General features: G+C 39.1%; 1 protein-coding gene across 3 annotated transcripts; it reads right to left on the reverse strand.

Moving 5' to 3' along the window:
• Positions 1-191: 191 nt before the first annotated feature.
• Positions 192-22,657, reverse strand: C11H5orf63 (chromosome 11 C5orf63 homolog). 3 transcript variants are annotated; one of them, XM_055299173.2, is made up of 6 exons: positions 22,575-22,657; positions 20,752-20,853; positions 8,083-8,203; positions 1,499-1,555; positions 778-833; positions 192-372 (listed from the first exon to the last, which is right to left on the reverse strand). In XM_055299173.2, the coding sequence occupies exons 3-6, from the start codon at positions 8,194-8,196 to the stop codon at positions 285-287; spliced, it is 315 nt and encodes a 104-aa protein (XP_055155148.1). In that variant the 5' UTR covers positions 8,197-8,203; positions 20,752-20,853; positions 22,575-22,657; the 3' UTR covers positions 192-284. The 3 variants fall into 3 exon arrangements, with proteins under 3 accessions (XP_055155148.1, XP_055155149.1, XP_055155147.1); XM_055299174.2 differs by lacking the exon at positions 778-833; XM_055299172.2 differs by lacking the exon at positions 192-372 and having other exon boundaries at positions 497-833.
• Positions 22,658-23,672: the final 1,015 nt, after the last annotated feature.

A 23,672-nucleotide genomic window follows, 5' to 3' on the forward strand; every position in this document is an offset into this window, starting at 1 on the left:
AAAAATCAATTCAATGACTGTGTAGAGAATGTTGAGATTTTTATATACATTTTAGGGGTTTAAGTTTTTCTTTTGTTTTTCTCAAATGATGCCTCTTTGGCTAGGATAATAATTCTCTTCTACTCAACAAAAATGAACTCTAATTTTAAACAGGTATTATTAAATACCACTGAATAGGCTTCATGCAGATGTATTCCTTAAAACATCCCTTTATTGACCGTGCACAGTTATTAACAATTCGCATTTCACTTTATCTACTGAGTGGAAGAGCATTTATTCTTTCATTAAAAAGTTAAGCCCTCCGGGGCAGCAGCAGGAATGCAGAACCTTCTTCCTATAAACGGCATTGCCCAGTGAATGTGAAGTGCTTCTCTATTAATACAAAAAGGATAAATAAGACAAATGGACTTCTCCCTCCCTCCATCATCTCCTCCCTGCCAATATGCTCTTCTTATTTTATAAAATGCCATTAAGTAAACAGTTCCCACACTGATACTTCCATCAACCAAAAGGGGAATGTCAACATTTATTTGGCACCACTGAATTCAGAACATCCTTAGGGCTCTGTACAAGCAACAAAATGAGTATCAGGCCATGGTCATTTCCTTAGGAAGATGCTTTTGGGAAGAGAGGGTGGAAAATCATGAGGGCATTAGTCAGCCTCCAGTACTTTGCTGCTCAAGCTTCAGGAGCTGTTTTTCAAGTTTTGAGGTGTTTACTCGATGCATCATCAGAAACTGGCCATTCAAGTGAAAGACAGGAATGTCAAATTTATACCTTTCATACCAGACAGAGTTTTCCGGAAGTGTGATGTTCACCTCCTGTAAAATGAACTGAAACAGATACAGACCAAAGCTTTGTATTTTAGACCATGGGGTGATGTAACAACTGCAGTGATAAACTGATCCCCAGACCATTTCTAATGCCATTTTCCTTATAGTTGTTTGTTTGGTTTAGGTTCACAGTGATCTAACGTCCCTGATTTCCAAAACTTGACTGGTTTCATTATATTCTCTACTTCCTGATCTTGCTGCTTTTCTGTTACCCTTGTTACATTCAGCATCAGGACAGTACTCAGTTCCACTGAAATAAAACATGTCCCAGTTGGGAGGCTGACTGAGAATCAGGACAGAAATGTTTCGGTTATAGGAACTGGAAAGGTGTGATGGTGTGTTACATGAAAACACATCGGTGCAAACTGCAAAACAAGATAAAAGGAATGGGGCAAAAGTTTAAAGAAAACACGAATACTGCACCTGCTAGTTAACTTTGACTCATTAAGAGCCAGAGTAAGAAAACCAGTACTGCTCAGGGAAAAACACTTAAGTGTAATGAATTTTATGGTAATAAGCACTAAACTATCTCTCTGAAGAATAGAAAGAAAATTTAAATGAAAAATCATTTAATCTCTTTTCCTAAAGGAAGGATCCAGGCAGATACTTTATACCACATCTAATATGCATTCCATATACATAAAAGCCACACTGTATTATATTACCCTGTTTTTATAAGGCTTGAGTACTTCCTTGGCTTCATCACAAAGGGGGCATGGGTCCTACAGGAAGAAAAAAAAAAAAAAAACAAGCGATTAAACCCAAAGAATGGCATTTGCCCTTACAAAAACAAAACAAAACAAAAAACCCATAAGAGGGAGATTATACTTATTTTAAAGAATAGTTTTCTACCACGTTAGTTACACTGTTTTTCCAAAGTAAAACACTACCATAGAATCTTATAAATAACTAATATTTCATAGGCTCTCTGCATTTTTTTGGTTGTTTTGTTCTGATTTTTCTCCAAAAATCAAGCCATCTATCTATGTGTATGTATAATACATACACATAGATGTTTCTCTTTTCCACTGATCTAAGGGCTTTGTCCTTCCTAGGTCAGGTGCACCCTTACGGCCTCATACAGTTGGCCTGGCTGACACCACAAGGATGGCTTAAAGTCTGTTCTGACTGAAAAGCACTGAGCCTTGCCAGCCTGTTTTTCCTAATCAGTCCACAGGAAGAAACCCATTAGGATGGAGTTAGATAGTAATTGCCTCATCTTTAAAAAGTAAAACAAATCTCTATTCGCTTCAGATGATTATTGCACCGCCTGTTTTCTCATTACAAGTGTCAACAATAGGTTTCCTGGACAAATTCTCCACCTGAAGAGCAAACAACTTTTAGTGTCCATTGTTTGCACTCATAAACCATCTAGCGGAGAAGTCTGTTGAGAATACTATGGATCATCGGCAGATTTTATTTTTATGTTTTATTTTTTTCCCACTTTCTCCTATATGTTTTATTATACTTTTATTATATATATTATATATTATACTTTTTTACTATAAGTTCTAGGGTACATGTGCACAACGTGCAGTTTTGTTACATATGTATACATGTGCCATGTTGGTGTGCTGCACCCATCAACTCATCATTTACATTAGGTATTTCTCCTAATGCTGTCCCTCCCCACTCCCCCCACCCCATGACAGGCCCCGGTGTGTGATGTTCCAAGCCCTGTGTCCAAGTGTTCTCATTGTTCAATTCCCACCTATGAGTGAGAACATGCCATGTTTGGTTTTCTGTCCATGCGACAGTTTGCTCCAAATGATGTTTTCCAGCTTCATCCATGTCCCTACAAAGGACATGAACTCATCCTTTTTTTTTTTTTTTTTTTGGAGACGGAGTCTCGCTCTGTCACCCAGGCTGGAGTGCAGTGGCGCAGTCTCGGCTCACTGCAAGCTCCGCCTCCCGGGTTCACGCCATTCTCCTGTCTCAGCCTCTCCGAGTAGCTGGGACTACAGGCGCCCGCCACCACGCCCGGCTAATTTTTTTTTTGTATTTTTAGTAGAGACGGGGTTTCACCGTGGTCTCGATCTCCTGACCTTGTGATCCGCCCGCCTCGGCCTCCCAAAGTGCTGGGATTACAAGCGTGAGCCACCGCGCCCGGCCGAACTCATCCTTTTTTATAGCTGCATAGTATTCCATGGTGTATATGTGCCATATTTTCTTAATCCAGTCTATCATTGATGGACATTTGGGTTGGTTCCAAGTCTTTGCTATTGTGAACAGTGCTGCAATAAACATACCTGTACATGTGTCTTTATAGTAGCATGATTTATAATCCTTTGATTTATAATTGGCTTATCATGTTATTATTAACATTAGCAATATATAGATTATGGGTACTTTGTAATGTTTTAAGATAATCATCCAAAAATTTTCAGAGAAGGTTTCAAAAAGTCAACACAGGATCCTAAAAGCAAAAAAACCCAAGAACATGCTAAATTACAGAAGTACCAAATGTGATAAAATTTTGCTTTTATATTAAGAACTTTAGAAGAATCTAGATTGGGTTTTTTGCTTTGTTTTGTTTTTTAGACCTGGGGTCCACAGAAGTCTATGCAAATTATACCCGAAAATATGTGTATATATTTTTATATATAGCCAGTAATAGGATCACTGGGTCAAATGGTATTTCTAGTTCTAGATCCTTGAGGAATTGCCACACTGTTTTCCACAATGGTTGCACTAGTTTACACTCCCACCAACAGTGTGAAAGTGTTCCTGTTTCTCCACATCCTCTCCAGCACCTGTTGTTTCCTGCCTTTTTAATGATCACCATTCTAACTGGTGTGAGATGGTATCTCATTGTGGTTTTGGTTTGCATTTCTCTGATGACCAGTGATGATGAGCATTTTTTCATGTGTGTGTTGGCTGCATAAACGTCTTCTTTTGAAAAGTGTCTGTTCATATTCTTTGTCCACTTTTTGATGGGGTTGTTTGGTTTTTTCTTGTAAATTTGTTTAAGTTCTTTGTAGATTCTGGATATTAGCCTTTTGTCAGATGGGTAGATTGCAAAAATTTTCTCCCATTCAGTAGGTTGCCTGTTCACTCTGATGGTAGTTTCCTTTGCTGTGCAGAAGCTTTTTAGTTTAATTAGATCCAGTTTGCCTATTTTGGCTTTTGTTGCCATTGCTTTTGGTGTTTTAGTCATGAAGTCCTTGCCCATGCCTATGTCCTGAATGGTATTGCTTAGGTTTTCTTCTAGGGTTTTTATGGTTTTAGGTCTAACATTTAAGTCTTTAATCCATCTTGAATTAATTTTTGTATAAGGTGTAAGGAAGGGATCCAGTTTCAGCTTTCTACATATGGCTAGCCAGTGTTCCCAGCACCATTTATTAAATAGGAAATACTTTCCCCATTGCTTGTTTTTGTAAGGTTTGTCAAAGATCAGATGGTTGTAGATGTGTAGTGTTATTTCTGAGGGCTCTGTTCTGTTCCATTTGTCTATATCTCTGTTTTGGTACCAGTACCATGCTGTTTTGGTTACTGTAGGCTTGGAGGAAGAATCAATATCATGAAAATGGCCATACTGCCCAAGGTAATTTATAGATTCAATGCCATCCCCATCAAGCTACCAATGACCTTCTTTACAGAATTGGAAAAAACTACGTTAAAGTTCATATGGAACCAAAAAAGAGCCCGCATTGCCAAGACAATCCTAAGCAAAAAGAACAAAGCTGGAGACATCACGCTACCTGATTTCAAACTATATTACAAGGCTACATCGGCAGATTTTAAAGGCTTCTCAGCCCTTGACTGAACAGAGACCTGCTATAGGTTCTCTTGGATGAGCTCAAAACAGACCCCAAATTACTTATGCTTATATAAAACCTTCTTTTTAACATGACAGGAAGAGATAAACTATTATGTAAAAGAGAGGCCTTTCCTCCAGCTTAACTCACAGCTTGTTTTGAAATAAGAATCAGACCATTAAAGGGTCTTTCTGGCCCTAATCTCCTAGAACAGAGAATTGGCTTATCATGTTATTATTAGCATTAGCAATACATAGATTATGGATAGTTTGTAATGTTTTAAGATAATCATCCTAAAATTTTCAGAGAAGGTTTCAAAAAGTCAACACAGGATCTTAAAAGCAAAAAAACCCAAGAACATGCTAAATTACAGAAGTACCAAATGTGATAAAATTTTGCTTTTATATTAAGAACTTTAGAAGAATCTAGATTGGGTTTTTTGCTTTGTTTTGTTTTTTAGACCTGGGGTCCACAGAAGTCTATGCAAATTATACCTGAAAATATGTGTATATATTTTTATGAGGAAAGGCTCATCAAATTTTATAAGGATAAAGAACCAAAAAAAGATACCAGTGGAATGGACCATTCAAATATCCTTCTCTAGGATTTTCCATGGCACTTGTTATTTACTCTGTTCCTAAACCATAGTGGACATTTGTTGGGTTGGCTGTCCACCACCCACTCCCCTTTCTTGTAGCAAGCGTGCTATAATATTGCTTCACAGGAACTACTCTCAGCATGTGGCTGACTCCATCCCAGAACAACAAAGGTGAGAAACCTGACTTAGGCTCAGGCAATCAGTGCATCTTATCCCTCAAGAATGGGCCAGTCAGAGCCAGTGGGTAGCCATAAGGCTTTTGCTGGAGTTTCTGTAGATGTCTGAGATGTGAGATCTGAGGCTTGGGATGGCTGCAGTCATCCATGATATATTAGTCCGTTTTCATGCTGCTGATAAATATATACCCAAGACTGGGCAATTTACGAAAGAAAGAGGTTTATTGGACTTACAGTTCCACATGGCTGGGGAGGCCTCATAATGATGGTAGAAGGCAAGGAGGAACAAGTCACATCTCACATGGATGGCAGCAGGCAAAGAGAGAGCTTGTGCTGAGAAACTCCCATTTTCAAACCGTCAGATCTCGTGAGACCCATTCACTATCACAAGAACAGCACAGGAAAGACTCACCCCATAATTCAATCATCTCCCACCAGGTCCCTCCCACAACATGTGGGAATTATGGGAGCTATAAGATGAGATTTGGGTGGGGACACAGAGCCAGACCATTATCACATGAGAAGAACTAGAGGGGGATTTAACCCTGAGGATGCAAAGCTGAAGAGATTGTTAACATGTTTAGTTCCTAAATCAAGCTGTTCCTGAAACCAGACCAACTCCAAAATCTTTTTGTTTAACTCACTCTGGGAAGTACTTTCTATTTTTCATAATTGATAGCAATCTGATACTGTACTTTTAAGCATTTACTTCACTGGATTATAAGCTGCCAAAGGTGGGAGTGCCATCTTCTTGTGTGCCTAACGGTACAGAATAAGCATTAAGTATAAATATTAAGTTGAATGGAAAATTGGTGTGGTTTTTTCGTTTTGTTTTTAACAAATGTTTTTGGCTATATAAGCTGCTGCCCAAACTGAAGAACAGTGCAGAACTGTTAGGCTGAGTGAGCAACATCAGCCTTAAGGGATTATTTAACTTCTGTGGTTTGCACATGGGTTTCCCATCATGGACTCTCAGATGATGAAATATTTTTGGTTCCATAATTTCCAACAGTGCAATATATACTTACAGATATAAAAAGTAGTTTAGATTAAATATTTTCATCAATAAATTCATTTTTAAAACTCATTAAACTTTGTTATTAGATAACTGTCATATATATCCAAATTGCTAAAATGCCTGAAATCTCAAAAACCTATTGAAAAGAGATCTTTTTTGTGTGAATTGCAGTATTATTCACCAAAGTTACTTCTATTAACCTGCACTTTATTTCTTTTTTCTTAAATCACACAAAGTGATGTTAATTAGCAAAAAAAGAAATCATTAATGTCTGTATTATAATTTCAGGGAGATAAAGCTGTTAAATATTTTAAAACTAGCTTTATGGCTTAAAACTAGTGTTAGGGATAAGAAAACAAGTACAATCAGTCCTCATTATTTATGGATTCCATATTTATGAATTTGCCTAATTGCTTAAACTTCTTTGCAACCCCCAAATCAATACTTGAAGTGCTTTTGCAGGTATTCACAGACATGCACATGTGTAGAGTGGTGAGAGATTTCAGTTACCCAAAGCACTCATTCTAAGCTGAGGTCAAACAAGGTGATGCTCTGCCTTCTTGTTTCAGCTCTCATACTGTAAATGCAAGCTAGTGTCCTTTTCATGGTCTGCATAGTGCCAGATTTTTGCATTTTTGTGCTTTTTATCGGTGATTTCACTGTTTAAATAAGCCCCCAGGCATAGTGCTGAAGGGCTGGCTAGTGTTCCTAAGCACAAGAAGACTGTGATGTGCCTTAGGGAGAAAATACATGTGTTTGATAAGCGTCATTTAGGCATGAGTTATACACAGGTGCTATTGGCTGTGAGTTTAGTGTTAATGAATCAACAATATATACTAAATAAGGTATCTTTATTAAAAAATTTTTTTTTTCAACTTTTATTTTAGGTTCTAGGGTACATGTGCAGGTTTGTCACATGGGTAAATTGCATGCCACTGGGGTTTGGTGTGCAAATGATTTCGTCACCCAGGTAGTAGGCATACACCTGACAGGTAGTTTTTCAATCCTCACCCTCCACCCTCAAGTAGGCCCTGGTGTCTATCATTCCCCTCTTTGTGTGCATGTGTACTCAGTGTTTAGCTCCCACTTATAAGTGAGAACATGCGGTATTTGGTTTTCTGTTCCTGTGTTAATTTGCTTAGGATAATGGCCTCTAACTGCATCCATGTTGCTGCAAAGACATGATTTCATCTATTTTATGGCTGCATAGTATTCCATGGTACGCATGTAAAAATAAAGTATCTTTAAATAGAATCATACATAAAATAAGCTTCTGTATTTGGTAGGCTGATGAAAATATTATGACCAGAGACTCATAGGAACCTAACTGTGTATTTCCCCTAGGAGCAATATTCACTAATTCAGTGTTCAAGGTGACTTTATAGAACATAATTACCACAAATAAAAATAATTGATTATATTTCTAAATGATACATTTTTAAACACCATAGTATAACCTATACTTCATTTTTTTCAATGTAGGGGCCAGATGACCATTAAATACATCAATTTACCCTTTGCTAATGGGGAGATAATAAGGTATCTGGGTAGAAAACTGAGTTGCTGCTGTTATGCTGATACAAAAATTGAAGAGCAGGTCTGAAGAAAGTTTATTCCATTGCCTTTCCTTTCAACTTTGTCCCCTTTTCTTAAATGTACAACTTTCTTCACCCAACAATTTTACTTTTTCACTTTGTACCTTTGTGAATAAGGTCAGCACAGGCAGAGTTGTCTTAGAGGCAGAGCAATTTCTCAAGAAGAGTCCAAAGGAGGATCTGGCAAGTTGCATGCTATTTCCTTGAAACCAGAGCATCTTAATTCTGCCAAAAGAAAAATAAAGCAGTAAACGTATGTGCCCTAGACTTTGTTCCTTACAATATGAACAGTAATTTGCAAGCTTATGATGGAATTTATGGGCTTCAGAATTATTTCTTCAAGTCCAGGAGTGTTGGGAAGACTTAGAAATTTGGCAAGTATCTCTGATGCCTCAACATTCATTGTATTCCAAACAAAACCGAATTTAGAATAGAAAAAAATCCCTTGTTATGAATTAGCTGTGTGCCTAATCACTTGGTTTCTGTAAATAAACTGCATGGGTTTGTTAATTTGAATATGAAACTTCATCTGCAGATTTTGCCAGCATCTTGATGATCCCTAAAATGTGGAGGTTTCTTGGATGGCTTTTATTCTCATGGATAGCTTATTATACTGGCAAGCATTCAACAACACCTAGCCACTGCCATGGTAAAGAAAACAATGAGGGCCAGGTGCCATGGCTCACACCTGTAATCCCAGCACTTTGGGAGGCCAAAATGGGCAGATGACTTGAGCCCAGGAGTTCAAGACCAGCCTGGGCAACATGGCAAAACCCCATCTCTACTAAAAATACAAAAAATTAGCTAGGTGTGGTGGTGTACACCTGTAGTCCCAGCTACTCAGGAGGCTGAGGTGGGACAATCACCCAAGCCTGGGAAGTTGGGGCTGCAGTGAGCTGTGATTGCACCACTGCACTCCAATCTGGGCGATGGGCATGAGATCTTATCTCGAAAAAGAAAAAGAAACAATGGGTAAGCAGCATAAGTCCCCAGGTAAAAGTTCAGACTATCCCTTATGAGACCTATGCTTCTCCACTGTGTGACGTAAGAAAACACAAAGCTGGCCGGGCATGGTGGCTCACGCCTGTAATCCCAGCACTTTGGGAGGCCGAGGCATCACCTGAGGTCGGGAGTTTGAGACCAGCCTGACCAACATGGAGAAACCCTGTCTCTACTAAAAATACAGATTAGCTGGGCATGGTGGCAGGAACCTGTAATCCCAGCTACTCTGGAGGCTGAGGCAGGAGAACTGCTTGAACCTGGGAGGTGGAGGTTGCGGTGAGCCGAGATTGCACAGGGCACTCCAGCCTGGGCAACAAGAGCAAAACTACATCTCAAAAAAACAAAAACAAGAACAAAAACTACAAAGCTTACTTACAGGAACTATAGGAGAGAATCAGGCTGAATTACCTTGTCAGAAAAAAAAATCTACTCAACTCCTTAAGAAGTGTTTCAAAAGGAGATTATCATAACTTTTGGAAACCTCATACACAAATGTACTTGTGTTTCTACTGGACATATTCCAGTAAGAACAGCTTGGTGATCGCAGCATCTCAAACACTAGGCTTTGAAGCTTCCTCATCCTGCTACTTTGCTCAACATAAGACATAAGTCCTCTGTGATGCTACAATCATTCTGTTTATTCCTAGTTATTCTACTGAGTCTCCAGCTTTGTCCTTAAAACTGTAAATATTATAATTTCACTTTAAAAACACATGTGCACTATTGGCTTTGTCATTTATCAGTATTTCCAGGATGAACTAATTCCTGAGATCATCATTTTTAAACTTTGCTTTACTGTATCTCTGCAACTTCATCTATCACTTTCCCCTCCCTTGCCTTGGCAAGTTGCAACTGCAAAGTTTCTCTTTCTGTTCCTTGTATACCCAATATCATTTCTTCCTCGTTTTGCACTTGCTTTACTTCTGCATGAAAAGCTCTGAAGTAGCTTCTCCTCACTTGGCCTGGGCCTCATGTAATCTCCTTGGAGGTCTTAGTGACTAACTTACCAATGTTAGTCAGCCCATCACTCCCCACCCTCACACCTTGCTGTAGTTTTCTTTTGCCCTTTACTATCTAAAATTATTTATGCCCCCTCCACTACAATGCAAGTTCTATAAAAACAGGTACTTGTTCAACCCTGTATCTCCAAGTACCCACAATTAACCTGGCACATAATAGGCGCTCAAATATTTATTTGGATGTTAAAAGTATTGAAGTGAGCTTTTCTCACCTTCTTTAATCTCATCTCTACCCCTGATTAGATACTCAGTATGTACAGCAGTCACTATTTGGGCCTATTCTATATAATAACTAAAGATCAGTGCTCCTCAGGGTACCCACAAAATTTTGGGTTGGGGTACTGCAGCTGGTTCTAACTCCTTCACCACCACCTCAAATCTTGCCCTCCTCTGCTTCACAGAGCGTTACTATGTTAATTAAATGCTAATCTTCACTGGAGACCAGGCTCCTCAGTGTGAGATTAGCCTTAAACTCATTTCAAACAGAATGATACGACTTTAGAGAAAACCACCAACCCATATCACGCTAGAATAAAGACCACAGAACAAAAAGACTGGATACTGATCCATGAAAACAATGATCATTCCCTTATTCTTCAGCCCTTACTCTTCCACTTCTACTTGGATCTCTCTGCCAACTAAATGATCCTGACAAATGCATAAAAAAGGAATATGATGAGAATTTTGCAAGGATCTGCTATCCAGTTGTTCCAAGGTAAAACGTAGATCTAAACAATTTCATAACATTCTGTGCTACTCTCAACGAAGTGTTAATCACTGGTATATACATATTTCTATAGATTCAGCAGAATGAACAATTTTCCAATAGGTAAATGTAGTTAGAGACATACCTTCTAAACACAGCTTTGTCTACACAGGCTATAAAAATGGGGAGGAGGTACAGAATTGTTAGCCATGTTTACTCTAGGTAGAAACTTATACATCATGGGATTTGGAAAGTCTCTATGCTAATGGTGACACACCCTTCTAAGAGAAAGAAAGTTAAAAATTACCTTTATTAAAGGCAGAAGAATTAACTTTATTAAAGAAAAATTAGTTTTATTAAAGGTCCCTGGAAATGAGAAGGATTAGGCCATCTGTGGTGGTGATCTGACTGCGACCAGGGCAGTGAACTGCAGCTACATGCTTTTGGTGAAGGGATTTAAGATTTATTGACGTCTGGTTGATAAGAAAAGGAAAACATTGCTTTTACCTGGCTGAGTTGAGACTGAAGTATTAAGGTTTTTTTAAAAACTTCAAATTCACAACGGAAATCTGCTTCAGTTTTTCCAACATGACAAAACACAGCATGTGGTTTTGGTTGCACCCAAGACAAATAAAACCTGTCATAGTAAGGAGAGTTGCTATTCATTCCAGATTTGCTGGAGGATTTATTCAACCAATCCACAGAGCTAAGTAAAGTCTTCAGTGATGCTACAACCATTCTGTTTGTAACTAGTTCTCTTTTCCACTGTTATTCTCCATTTCTACTTTTTTACACACTTTAAATTGCTTAAACATGGCACATCCGTTTACTGAGAAATGCATCCATACTATGCAATTTTACTACCTGCATATTCTTCAAATACTCTAAGGTATATTCATTTTATCGTATTGTTAAATTAACTTATTTCTTTGGAAGCACTGTATTATAAAATTATATTAGAGTCTGATAGAAAAAGCTCCCTATACCTCTTCTAGGCAGATAGTATGCTAAAATTCCTTAATTTCTGACATTTACTTAATCCTAGAAAGGAAAAAATAAAATGAAAAATGATACACTTCAATGGGAACTCTATAATATTCTTCTTAGAATATTTTACTAACTCTGTAAACCCTAACACCATTGCTGTCAATGTCACGTTCACTGAATCATGCCTTCTTGAAGTAAAATCTTAATATGGGCTACTCTGTCAATGTGATATTTTCATTAGTTCTATTATTTTTGAACAGTATCTCAGCACTATAAAAAATATCCTGAAACATGGTCTCTGCCTGTTAGCTCATGACTGTGAGAGGACAACACTTTTTTGATTATGTCATTGAATTTAGTCATGAAATATGTGTCCTTACTACACACACAGACACAATTTTATCCTTCATATTTTGTTATATGCCTCTATGATATGAGCAAAGAGAGCTGTGTCCACAATATCAAAGAACAATTCGGTCACCTTTGTCACAGACTAAAAAAAATAGCAAAAGACATAAGACTGGATTTAGAATGTGCTTAAAACAAATTCCACAGCCTAACAATAAAGATGGTGACTCCTGCTGTTTCAAGTCTAGTGCCCCTCAGAGGCATGGATCACCCTGAAAGAGAAAGGGAATGCTGGCCTTTCAATAAAACTGAGGCTGATTTCAGTGGTCTTTATGGCAGAGTCAAATACAACATGGGAGGAGGACTGACTGGACCAATTCAGCCCTCCTTGAGGCAACATAAGAAAAATAACTTTATAGTATTTTCCCTGCAAGGCACTAAGGGGCACACCATTAAGGCAACTGATTATAGTATAGAAAGAAGCCAGGGTCGTTTGAGTCTTTATTAAAGATTATTCATTTTTTGCATGAGGAGCTGCCCAGGCTATGGCTGCACATCACTTGTATGGAGTTCCTGGATTCTTCAAACACTGTGTATGTCTGATTAGAAGGGAAATAACATTATTCTTGCTTGAGTAGAGAAACTGACCTTCACCGACCAGAATTTTTATTCATACAAAGAATCCTTTGGCACACCAAATTTTCAAGCTCATGTGATCCCTCATCAGCAAGCTGCAGTATTAGTTCATGTGCAAAATCAAAAAGTCTACATCAGCCCAGGTACTGCCTTAGTTATTTAACAGATAATGTTGGAGCTTCTTCACAAGAATATAATGTAAATTTAATGCTGAGCTGACATTAACTAAATACTATTACTGTAGCTCTCACTGAACCTATGTTCCCTAAAGAAGACTCAGGGCTTCTGTTCAGTCATTTGTGTCATGTGAGAAGTTAAGTGCTCTATTTCACATTTATTACTATCTAAGTGTTAACATTCCTATTTTTACCCAAATGACTAGAAACATGTACACACAAACACACACACACCTCTTTTGGGAACAAAACCATTATTTTAGATTACTGGAAGTTTATGTAATGAGGTGAGGTTGCTCTTAGGGGACACATCTGGGTCACTGGGCTCTACCAATCCAGCGAAACAGGGACAATTGATGCCTCCCCAGTGTGCCCCTGTGCTTTTGGTCAGTCATCTGTGTCCAAACCTCCCAGTCTCCCAAACAAGTGGGAACCTAGCCTGGGATCTTGGGTTGAAGGGCAAGAGAGAAGAATGACTCTTGTGGAGCCAAGAGTGACAAGAAGAGGTGCCATATAGGGACAAAACCAAAACTGAAAATTGAGTAAATATTTTGATGTGTCAATTCCCAGGGGCTACACAGAGGGAAAATGAGGCTTTGGAACAGAAACAGGGAGTGGGGAGTAGAAGGCCCAACCTGGAGTGCAGCTCTAACTCACTGGCATAGGTGAGATCAGAGGTGCTTTTCTAGTGTCTCAGCCTTAGCATCCAGGGGGAAGTGTTAAGGAGGTAGAGCCAACTCAAACAAAATTTTGCAACAAAGATCCTGAGCTAACCACCCGCCTGTGGGCCTGGCTATACATGGTGTCATGCTCAGCTTCATTCTGACTACACAGTTTGGACTGCAGATTTGCTTCCACACAACACATTAAACTATGAATAGGCCTATATTATGGCCCAGCCCTGGGGACTGAGACTCATACCTGAGTGGTATGAGCTCCTCATACCACTCCCTCTATGCAGCTTCTACTTCCAGATTTCAGTGTCAACAGGTTTACCACACAGGGGATGAGAGAAGCCAGCAAAGAATCAGTCTCCAGAAAGGATTGGTCACATGAGTGCCTGGGACAAAAACTCTTTATTTCCCTTCAAATTATTACCATGACAATTTCTAAGTAGCTGGATGTCCCTATTCCACTGTTTGGACTCAATGGGTGCTACATTAATTTGTATTCAACACACTGCTCAGTGAAAACATTCTTTAGCTATTTGAAGTGTGAGCCTTGCCTAAGACGACAATTTCACTGAAGGTATACAGCATTTACATATCCTTCACTTAGTAGATGCCCATCCTCTTGCCCTTCTAGTTCTCAGTAACATTAAGCCATTATTTTTTTTTTTGTATCCTGCCTGGTGTTTAGCTCATTTTTTCACCTCTAAATAAAGCTCTCAGATGGAGTAATCAACTCTACATGTTTGATACAAGTAACAAGAATAACAAGATGTATTTCAGTTATAGAGATTCAGGAGAAAGGTGTTGAATTCTTAACTAAAACAATAAAGTTTTATGTTAGGCTTCACAGTGATTAGTGAACCAATGATATCATTCACTCATTAGTTCCACAGTGGGGATGGAAAGATGGGTTAAAAATGAATAACAGTTGATCCCAACCCATGAAAAATCTGGTCAGAAGTTGAGACATGTATATGAGCAGGTAAATTAGAAATACAGGAAATACTGTAACAGGGCCATATAATTCAAATGTTATAAGAGAATGGGAAAGAAGAGTACTACAGGCTAAAATTGGAGGTGGCTTCACAAGAGAAATATCTTAAATCGTTTCATTGAGGATTTTGATATGTACAAAAAAGAGAAAGCTTCCAAATTCAGGGTTAGACACAAAGGTAATAGAGGTAGGAATGCCATGGCTATTTGATGGGGGAAACCTTGAACAGGGTAAAGAGACTTCTGCTGAATAATAGTGGAAAATAAGCTTTGGAAGGTGGACCAGGACGAGCCTGTGGAGGATTTTAATGGTGGTTAAGCAATGTGTGATGTGTATGTCTTGGGAACCACTGAAGGGTTCTGAATGAGTGATGTGATAAAATCGGTGTTTTGAAAGATTAATTTGGCAGCAGCAGGCAGAAAAGACTGTTGAGAAAAGGAGAATGGAGGTGGAAAAGAGAAGTCAGTTATGAAAATCTAGGTGTGGGATGCATTTATTCAACAATTATCTAATATTTTTCATGTATCAGATACTATTATAGCTGCTGGGGTATGGTGATGAACAAGAAAGTAAGGTACGTTGCCTTCATGGGGTCCATGTGCTAGTGAAGAGACTCTTTAATGTCAGGCCATTTGAGATGGTGATACATACAGGGAAGAGATAATAGCAGAGTGATGTGATGCTGACTGAAGCAGGTTCTTTAATTAAGGTATTCTCTGAGCAGGTGTTGTTTGCACTGGAGAGGAAACAGTAAATGCAAAAGCCGGTTAAGTGAGGACAACTGATTTATTGAAAGAAACAGAAAAGATTGTATGGCTTAAGCAGAGTACACCAAGGAAAAGGGGATACAATCAGGAGACGAGGTTAACCCACAGTAAGCAGGGAACAGATCACGTAGGCCTTGTGGGTTATGTTAAAGAATTGAGATTTTATTCTAAGTACAATTAGATTCAGAAGAGGGAAATGACATGATCTCATATACATTTTTAAAAGTAAACTTTAGCTGCTGTGCGAAGAACAGATTGTTGGGGGGCAAGAGTGGAGCAGGGACACAGGTAGAAGGCTACTGCAGTAGTTTGGATGAGATGGGATGGTATGGACTAGAACAGAAACAGAGCCGACAGGACTTGCCCATGAATTGGACGTGAGGAATTAAAGAAAAGAAAAGAGGGCAGTAAGGTCAATCTCAGTTTTGGTCCTGAGCCTCTAGGTGGGTGGCAGTGCCTGTTACTAAAATAAGGAAAACTGAGGCAAGAACAGATTGAAGAATATGTCGGACCAAGAGCTCGGTTAGGGACATGTTAGAACTCACATAGAGAATGACATACACAGATTTGATACTCAGGAAAAAAATCCGGGTCTAAAGATAAAGTCTTGAGTCTCCATCGGTTTAAGGATTATATTTACAGCTATGAAACTAGATGAAATCATCTAAAATTGTACAGAAAACAAAAAGAGGGCCCAGGATAGATCTCTGAAGCAATCCAACATTTAGAGGTTGGATCAAGAGGAACCAGCAAAGGAGGCAGACAGAACAGCTGGTGAGGTAGGAGGAAAACCTGAAAAGTGTGTCATCACAGAAGTCAGTGACAAAGTGTTTTCAGAATGAGAGAATTGTCCATTGTCAAGGAGACTGATGAGGGCTTGACTAGAACAGCGACACTGAAACAATCTACCACAAATCAGAAGAGATGCATCTGGTGTTGCTTCAAAGGAATGAAATCTTTCAACCAATGCCTACCCCTAAAATGAACTACCTTAAGTGGTTCTTACCCAATTTAACATCTTAACTAAAAGGAGGTCTTTCTGGTGAGGATGGAGTGGGGAGGGTGGGAAGAGTGAAGGCAAAAGTTGACTGGTAAGAGATGATGAAGGTAAAAATCTCTGTGTGAGTTATAAAGCAGAATAGAAAAGTAAAGCTTAAGTACTGATTACTAAACAATATTAAAAGTAAGAGATCACTATTAATAATAATGATTCTATTGACTGAAATGTGCTTTTACTGGCCTCAAATGAAACATTTAAATCTCTATTAACAGCAGTCTCAGAAATAGGGAATTGCAAAACTGAAAAAAATTTCAAATAGAAATAACTGAAAGTTTTCTCACAAATATTATTTAAACAGGAATTTCTAAGATATGACTGTTTAAATATTCAACATATTTATCCGCACCTAAGGATGTCACTAAGTCTAGGTAAGACTGACTAGCAAATACCTTGGCACCAGGTATTGGCTTAAACTTACTCAGCCTTCACAAAATTATGAAGGTACTGAAATTTAGATTTTGAGAAATCAAGGTTTCCGCTTGATGGGTTTTAAGCAAAGACCAGTTCCCTTCCAACTGGTTTTTCCCAATATTTGTTTTTATTTCTCAAACAGGGAAAAATTCAGTACCATTATTATTTTACCAAGGATATACTCAATTCATGTACGTCAAAAAAGAAGCCGCCTAGGTAATTGTAAAGGTGGATTTTATTGATAATCTTGAAAGACAAAACTTGTTCCAAGTGGTTCTGAGTAAATTGTCTGGAGAGGTCAAAATAAATTTAAACCAACACAGTTCCTACTAACTAATCAGTCAGGGGAATTAAGCACAAATGGTATAGTTCTTCATTTTGAGCTTTGAAGTTATTCTTCATATAGAGTTTCTGTTGAAATTCAGCATGTTTGAATTCCCTGAGTGCATTTTTAGGTGAGGATTTCATAAACATAAAACCCAAAGAGAGAGGCAAATCCTCATCTCCTAAAGCCTCAGTTTCATCCACAATTAAATGGAAATGCTACCACTTGTCCCATTCTCTCATTTTAGAAACCCAAGGGAACTGTGCCTGGGGCTTTGGGCCTCAAGCATTCTCCTGATCAGAGAAGGGGAAATCACACGCTAAACAAATGCCATGGGAATAGTCTATGACTAAATAAGGCCTTGAATAAAAAATCCAAAGTAGTTTTTACCTGTAGGAACCTAAAATAGCCCTTTAAAGAGGACTCAAATTCACTTATAGATCCAGGCAGAAGTGTAAATGTACTTGTTCACTGCACACTCTCTTTTCTCACTCTCAATCATAACTGGGAAGTGTTGGTGTCAAAAGGAACCAAGCTGGAAAATGGGGAAGGTGACACTAGGGCACTAATCTTGCAACTGTCTAGGCATCCAAGATGGAACTCTCCCTACAAAGAAAAAATAATGAATTTCTCTTTCTTACTATTAAACACATTTTAAAGATGATTTTAAATGAAAGATCCTCTTCATCCTGGCATTCTCTTTCCCATCCAGAAGCACTGCTGTCTTTGCCTCAGCTGTGGCAAGCTGACAAATGTAAAGTGGAAGGGGAGAGGAGTCTTCAGTATAAGCAAGATTTTGTTTTAGAACATTTAGATCTTAGCAGTCACACTTTCTGGATCATTGCTTTGGAGGAGTCTACTCAGTAATGGGGTTGGTGCACATGACAATGTCAGGGAAGAATTTCCAAACATTCAGCTAAGAAAATAAAATAATGATGCTAATCAAGAACAGTAATGTATGCTCGCCATATACCCCCTCTAGTTCCCAAGAGTCCAAAGGGAATTCTGGACTAATTCCTGTTAACACAATGGGGTTTGCACACACTACACCCCTCCTCTCCATCCTCAACTCCAAAGATACTGACTCAGCAACTGGCTTGGAGCCAGAGCAGCATATTCCAAATTCAGAGTGTGCAACAATGCTTGGTTCAATTATGACATAATGGCTGCAAAGCTGTTCCTAAAAGCCAAGAAAACCTGAATAATGTGATTGGGTTATATCATACATGAGGCCTTAATAGAGTTTAAAAACCAATTTGAAAATTCCTTCATTCCATAAAGATAGCATTAAGATGAGGGCAAAATCATTCTAGTTCAAGGGATGGGAACAAAGTATATAAGGAATTACGCAGGCTCCTTTCCACATTATCCTTCTTAACCAACATGACCCATTCCCTTTGAAGATATCTCTTATACTTAATACTGACCTAGAAAGAAGGCAATTTCATTAAACATCTTAGTCTTATTGTACCCAGCTAGTAATGCAAGTTTCCCTGCTATTTAAAAAGCACATAATCCCATTTCCAAAAACAACTGTTTGCAATTCAAAAACCATCCACCCAGGCAATGTCTTCTCTTTGTCCCTGAAATTCTACCCACTTTCAATTTATCTTGTCAAAGAGATAAAGTTATCTTTGTGACCCCACAAAACCTAAAAGATGTTTCATTCATTGCTAGCCATTTTGTAGCAAGTGACTTTGGACATTGAGTTGCTAAACCCAGCATTTCCTGGACTTGTGATAACAGTAAGACCCAGGCCTGTAGAAATACAGTGTTCAATCTGAATGTTGGGAGCCATCCACTCTTGCTTGACATTAGGCTGTGGCATACCTCAGTTATGTGGGATTCTACAATCTTTTGAGTCGTATTCTGTTTTTTAATAGCTATCATTGATAGAATTTTTTTAATGTTTTGGAACTGGAAGTGACTTTGGAGATTCCCCTTGCTTTATGTATAAGGAAACTAATGCTTAAGTCTTTCATACTACATTTTTTAGTTCATTTCTCTATATTTTCTCCTGGAACAATGGCATATTTTTATATATAATGAGATCAACACAGAATTTCAGAACTAGAAGGGATCTCCAAGTTCAACCCTCTTTCTTCCAAAAAAATAGCAAAACACTTTTCATATTAATCCTCAGAGTATACCAATTAACAGACACTTCATTTTGTATAAGGCTTAATTTAAGGATGGAGAGAATGAGGAAAGTCTCAGTTTCAGACAGTAGAATTCTTTTACCATCAGAATTAGGCTCTGTTCTCTAAATATAAAAAGATTCACATTCATTTCATTTTTGAACCTGGAGAAATGGCTGAATTTACTGAGTTTTCTATTAAATAATAGTATCATTTTTCTACACTGGATGGAAGGACTATGTGTTTTAAGAAACAGAGTTTTAAAAAAATCAAATAATTCAACGTCATGTCCTTCCCTCCTGACTAAAAATCATTTCCCCATTATTTCATGATTAACATGAAAAAGCACTGGAACAATGAGAGAGGAAATTCATTTGTTTCCAGTTGTAACAACGTGATTTCTGCTGCAATCCCATTGGCAACAGAAGGCAGCAGCATATACCACCACTGTCCTATTACAATACAAAAAGCTGTCAACTTTGAACTCCTTTGAAATGTTGTTAGTAAAGTAGAAAAGACAAGTGTGGATTTCCTTCAATATTATTTGGGCAACCTAGACTTAAAATAGTGACCAGACTTAAGACAGTGACTCCACAGAGGTCCTCTATCCTTAAGGCAAGACCAAACCAAGATACTGGTGCCCTACTTAAGCTAATAATTTGGCACACTTTCAAACAGATACTCTTCAAATATTTGCTAAACAGGTGTTTGGGTGAGGCGTTGCATGGCAGGCCTGGAGAGAGTGTGGAGACAGGACTGGTGGAAGCTTTTAGCTTGCATATTCTAAACAACAAGGGACACACAACGGACCAGGCCAGATCTCCTTGGAAGGCAGTTTGAGGAGCATCTAATGGATTCCCAAATACACTCTTCCCTGCTCCAAGCTGTTTATTAAAGCATTACTTCTGTCTCTAGTAACAACCTGAAAGGAGGTTACTGCTTTATATTCTTTTCACTATCTTGTTACATTCTCAATGTTTTATACTTTTTATAGATCCAACCTCCCTTCAGGGACACTATCTTTTCATTTCTATAGCTTGTACTGAGCATTTGCAATGTGCCAGGTGCTGTGCCATGTATTAGAAATATAAAAGTGATTAAGATATTGTCACTGCCCTTAAGGAACTCACACCTTGAGCAGGAGAAAGACTCACAAACAAATAACACAATACCACAGTGATGAAGGCTATAACAGTAAAAAAGCTGTTACTAGATATTACTGGTGAAATGGTCTGAAATCCTTGGAGATGGATACTTTCTAAAAATAGTAGGTAGGTACTTTCAGTTTGCCTCCATCTCTAGAAACTTTAACTTTGGTAAGGATTGGAATGAAAAGAGACTAACATTTTCATGTTTCCTGTTCTCCATGGCTGTACTGGGATGGGAAGTTAGGGATATGGAATCATATCTATGATAAACTTAGCCAAAACTTTTCATCTGCACATTCTTCCCCAAATGATTTTGTCCCTAGAATTTGTTATGCAATACTAGGGGAAGGAGAGAGGAAGCTCACCTAGTCCCTGCTACACATACCTGTTCCAGATGATTTCTCCCCTTCGAAATAATTGCAAACAAGATTAAAACCGTATTCAGGAACTATTCCAGCTGGCTTTTGGCTTCCTCTGATGTATAGTCCTTGAATAAAGCAGTAGCAAAAATTAGATTTAAATAAGGAACATAAAAACACCTCGCTACTTGTACCAGATCACCTCAAGGTCCTGCTATGTTTGAAACCCCAAGCCCTAGCATTAGAGTAACTGAATACATCAGCCAGCTAGAGTATATACAAGTTATGAAATAAAAAAACTTTAATAATAAAAAATAACCTATTTTAAGGGATTTCTCACAGTGTCTCTGAGTACTTTAGAGCCAGGCATCTGGAACAAAATAGAAACCCAGTCCGATCAATTCCCAAGTTGGAAAAATCCTCATTTCTATTACTTACCTGCCAACAGTCCATCTAAATAAAACCACACAGCCACATATTCCTCTGATGAAGGAGACAAAAAAGTATTGATCCTTCCTTGGCATGTGGCTACTGCTGCCACAGCAGCAGGGAAAAAAGACAATCTGAGGATCCTGCCTGTTTAAAGCACCAGCCCCACCAATCTTAATTTTCACAACAGGCTCTTTCTGGTTCCAGGCAATTCCTCAGCAGAGCCAGGTTATTGGGCTACAATATTTCACATAGAACCATGATTAGTTCTGCTTTGCCCCAGTATTATCATAATTATCCAATATTTCCAGGGTGTATCTTTTTTCCCAATGTTTTAAATCTTTCTATTTACCTATAATGCACCTCAATGTATACAGCTCCAAATATTGGTAGTGCTTCACATGCATTTTTATAAGCTAGTCCTCAGAATATGACCAAATGAGAAGACTGCGGTCTCTAATAGGCACCTCAACTTGTTCAGCATTGGGCACCAAGGCATAGCTCTAGTGGCTGCTTAAACAAGGCAATGTATACTAATTCTGGGAAATGCGCTAGAAAGTATTGGGATATAACAGATCTTAGACACCATCTCTGTCCTTGAGGAATTGAGAATCTTGGGGTCAAGCTAAGGCCATACTATGGATTTTTTTTAAGGGCACTAAAATATAAAGTACCACATATACACTATTTATTAATAAACAAGAATAAAGATCACCCAAGCAAAACACTCCTTGTGAAAGACAGCCTTAAAAACAGTCACAAGCCTAACTCACAATGACATTTCAGTGGGGACTTTTCTACCCTTGGACTTATTAAAAAACTGCTATTTGTCAGAAGTGAATATTTGTTGAGAATGTACAGTCTCTGATTTATTCTCTCATTGTTTAGTACCCAGAGGGCTGCTTTTCCCCAATAAGGCTGAGAGGAGATCCAGACAGCTGATCCAGAGAACCCCGGCACTCACAATGTTCCCTGCTGCACCTTTCAACCTTTTCACCCCAATTAAAGGTCAACATGGCTGCTCAAAAATATTTATTTAAAAATGCAGTCAGCTCAGCGGGCTCCCAAGTGTGATTACACTACCACTTCATAGAATTCAATTAAACCCGGGACGGGGCATCTGTGAATCACTGGAGGAGTATGAAGTTGAGATGTTTTCTGCTTTCTCTTAAAAAAAAAAGCTTCCTTTTCCCGTCCGTCATTTATTTACTTCCCAGAGCGCTATCACAGACACACACACGCGTTTATAATCTCCCCCCGGTGGTTCATGGATTTATGGCTCCCGGTTTAATTAAATTCCGTATAACGACGATCCAAATTGGCAGCACGCGGCACAGTGAACTCCCCGCCTGCCTGGGCGTCAGCGCAGAGCCCGAGAGCCGCGAGCGCTCAACCTCGGCGCGGGGTTAACGGCACCCACCTGAGCCTCACGCCGCCAACTTCTCTGCTTCCGCCCTGCGCCGGGCACTTCCGCCCGCACCCGCCAGGCGCGGGCCCCGCGCCCCGCACTTCCGCCCCACGCCGGCAGCACTGCCGGCTGGGCTCTCTTTATCTCAGGTGATGTCCCGTCTACGCTCTCAAGGGTGGCCGCGCCTGAACCTTTACTCGTGAAAAGTGACACACAAACCAAGGCCAAACTAAAAAACAAAACACGGAAAAGTGACCCCGCATGTTTGGGAACCATTTAATAACGAGCCTCAGGTACGGGAGCCAACTTTTTGAGGTTGAGGAGTCCGAGCCATTTTAACCCCTCTGCATGCATCCATTCTTTCGTTAATTTAATATTTACTGCCTCCTCCACTAGGTCTTGGCTGAACTAGGTTATGGGGAATGCGATGAGCAAAACTGGCAGCCGTACCCTCCCGCAAACTGAAAATCGTGTGGGAAAGCAGGTATTAGGAAATTATCCCTTATTAAATAGGTCATGCGTTTATTCAGCTAAGTGCTTTGCAGGGAAGGAATATGAGAAAAGATCTGAGTGGGATCTCGTTGAAGAGGTAGCTCTGGGGCTGGGATCTGAAGGGCGTGGGTTGGGGACAGAGCACTGCAGGCTGGCGGAAGGGTCTGGTGGAGGGTGTGCAGTATGGTTTGTACGCGGAAGACTGACGAGTATGGCTGAGACTTAGAGGGAATGGGGGAGAGAGGTGGAAACAGGCTGGAGAGGGTAAGCGAGAGTCTGGCCATGCAGGGTCTTTCAGGTTTGTGCTAAGGGTAGCTGGAGGGCATTTCTGTTTTATGTGGCAAGGGGACTGAACTGACTGCTTTTCCCTTCTGAAAGGATCCCTTAGCTTTGAGAAGTAGATGAGAAGGGTTTAGGATAGGCAAGAGTAGAACAAGCAGGGAGGTGAGGAAGCTACTGAGCATTCCAGGTTCTAGGTGTAGTGGCTTGAATGGTGGTACAGTAAATAATGAGAAAATGATGGATAATAATTATAGTAATACTCAAAGCTAACATTTATTGATTGCTCACAAAAAGCTTTATACTCATTAGTCTGTTAAATCCTGAGAACAGTGCAAT

Source organism: Symphalangus syndactylus, chromosome 11, assembly GCF_028878055.3.
Source record: "Symphalangus syndactylus isolate Jambi chromosome 11, NHGRI_mSymSyn1-v2.1_pri, whole genome shotgun sequence".
NCBI classification, from domain to species: domain Eukaryota; kingdom Metazoa; phylum Chordata; class Mammalia; order Primates; family Hylobatidae; genus Symphalangus; species Symphalangus syndactylus.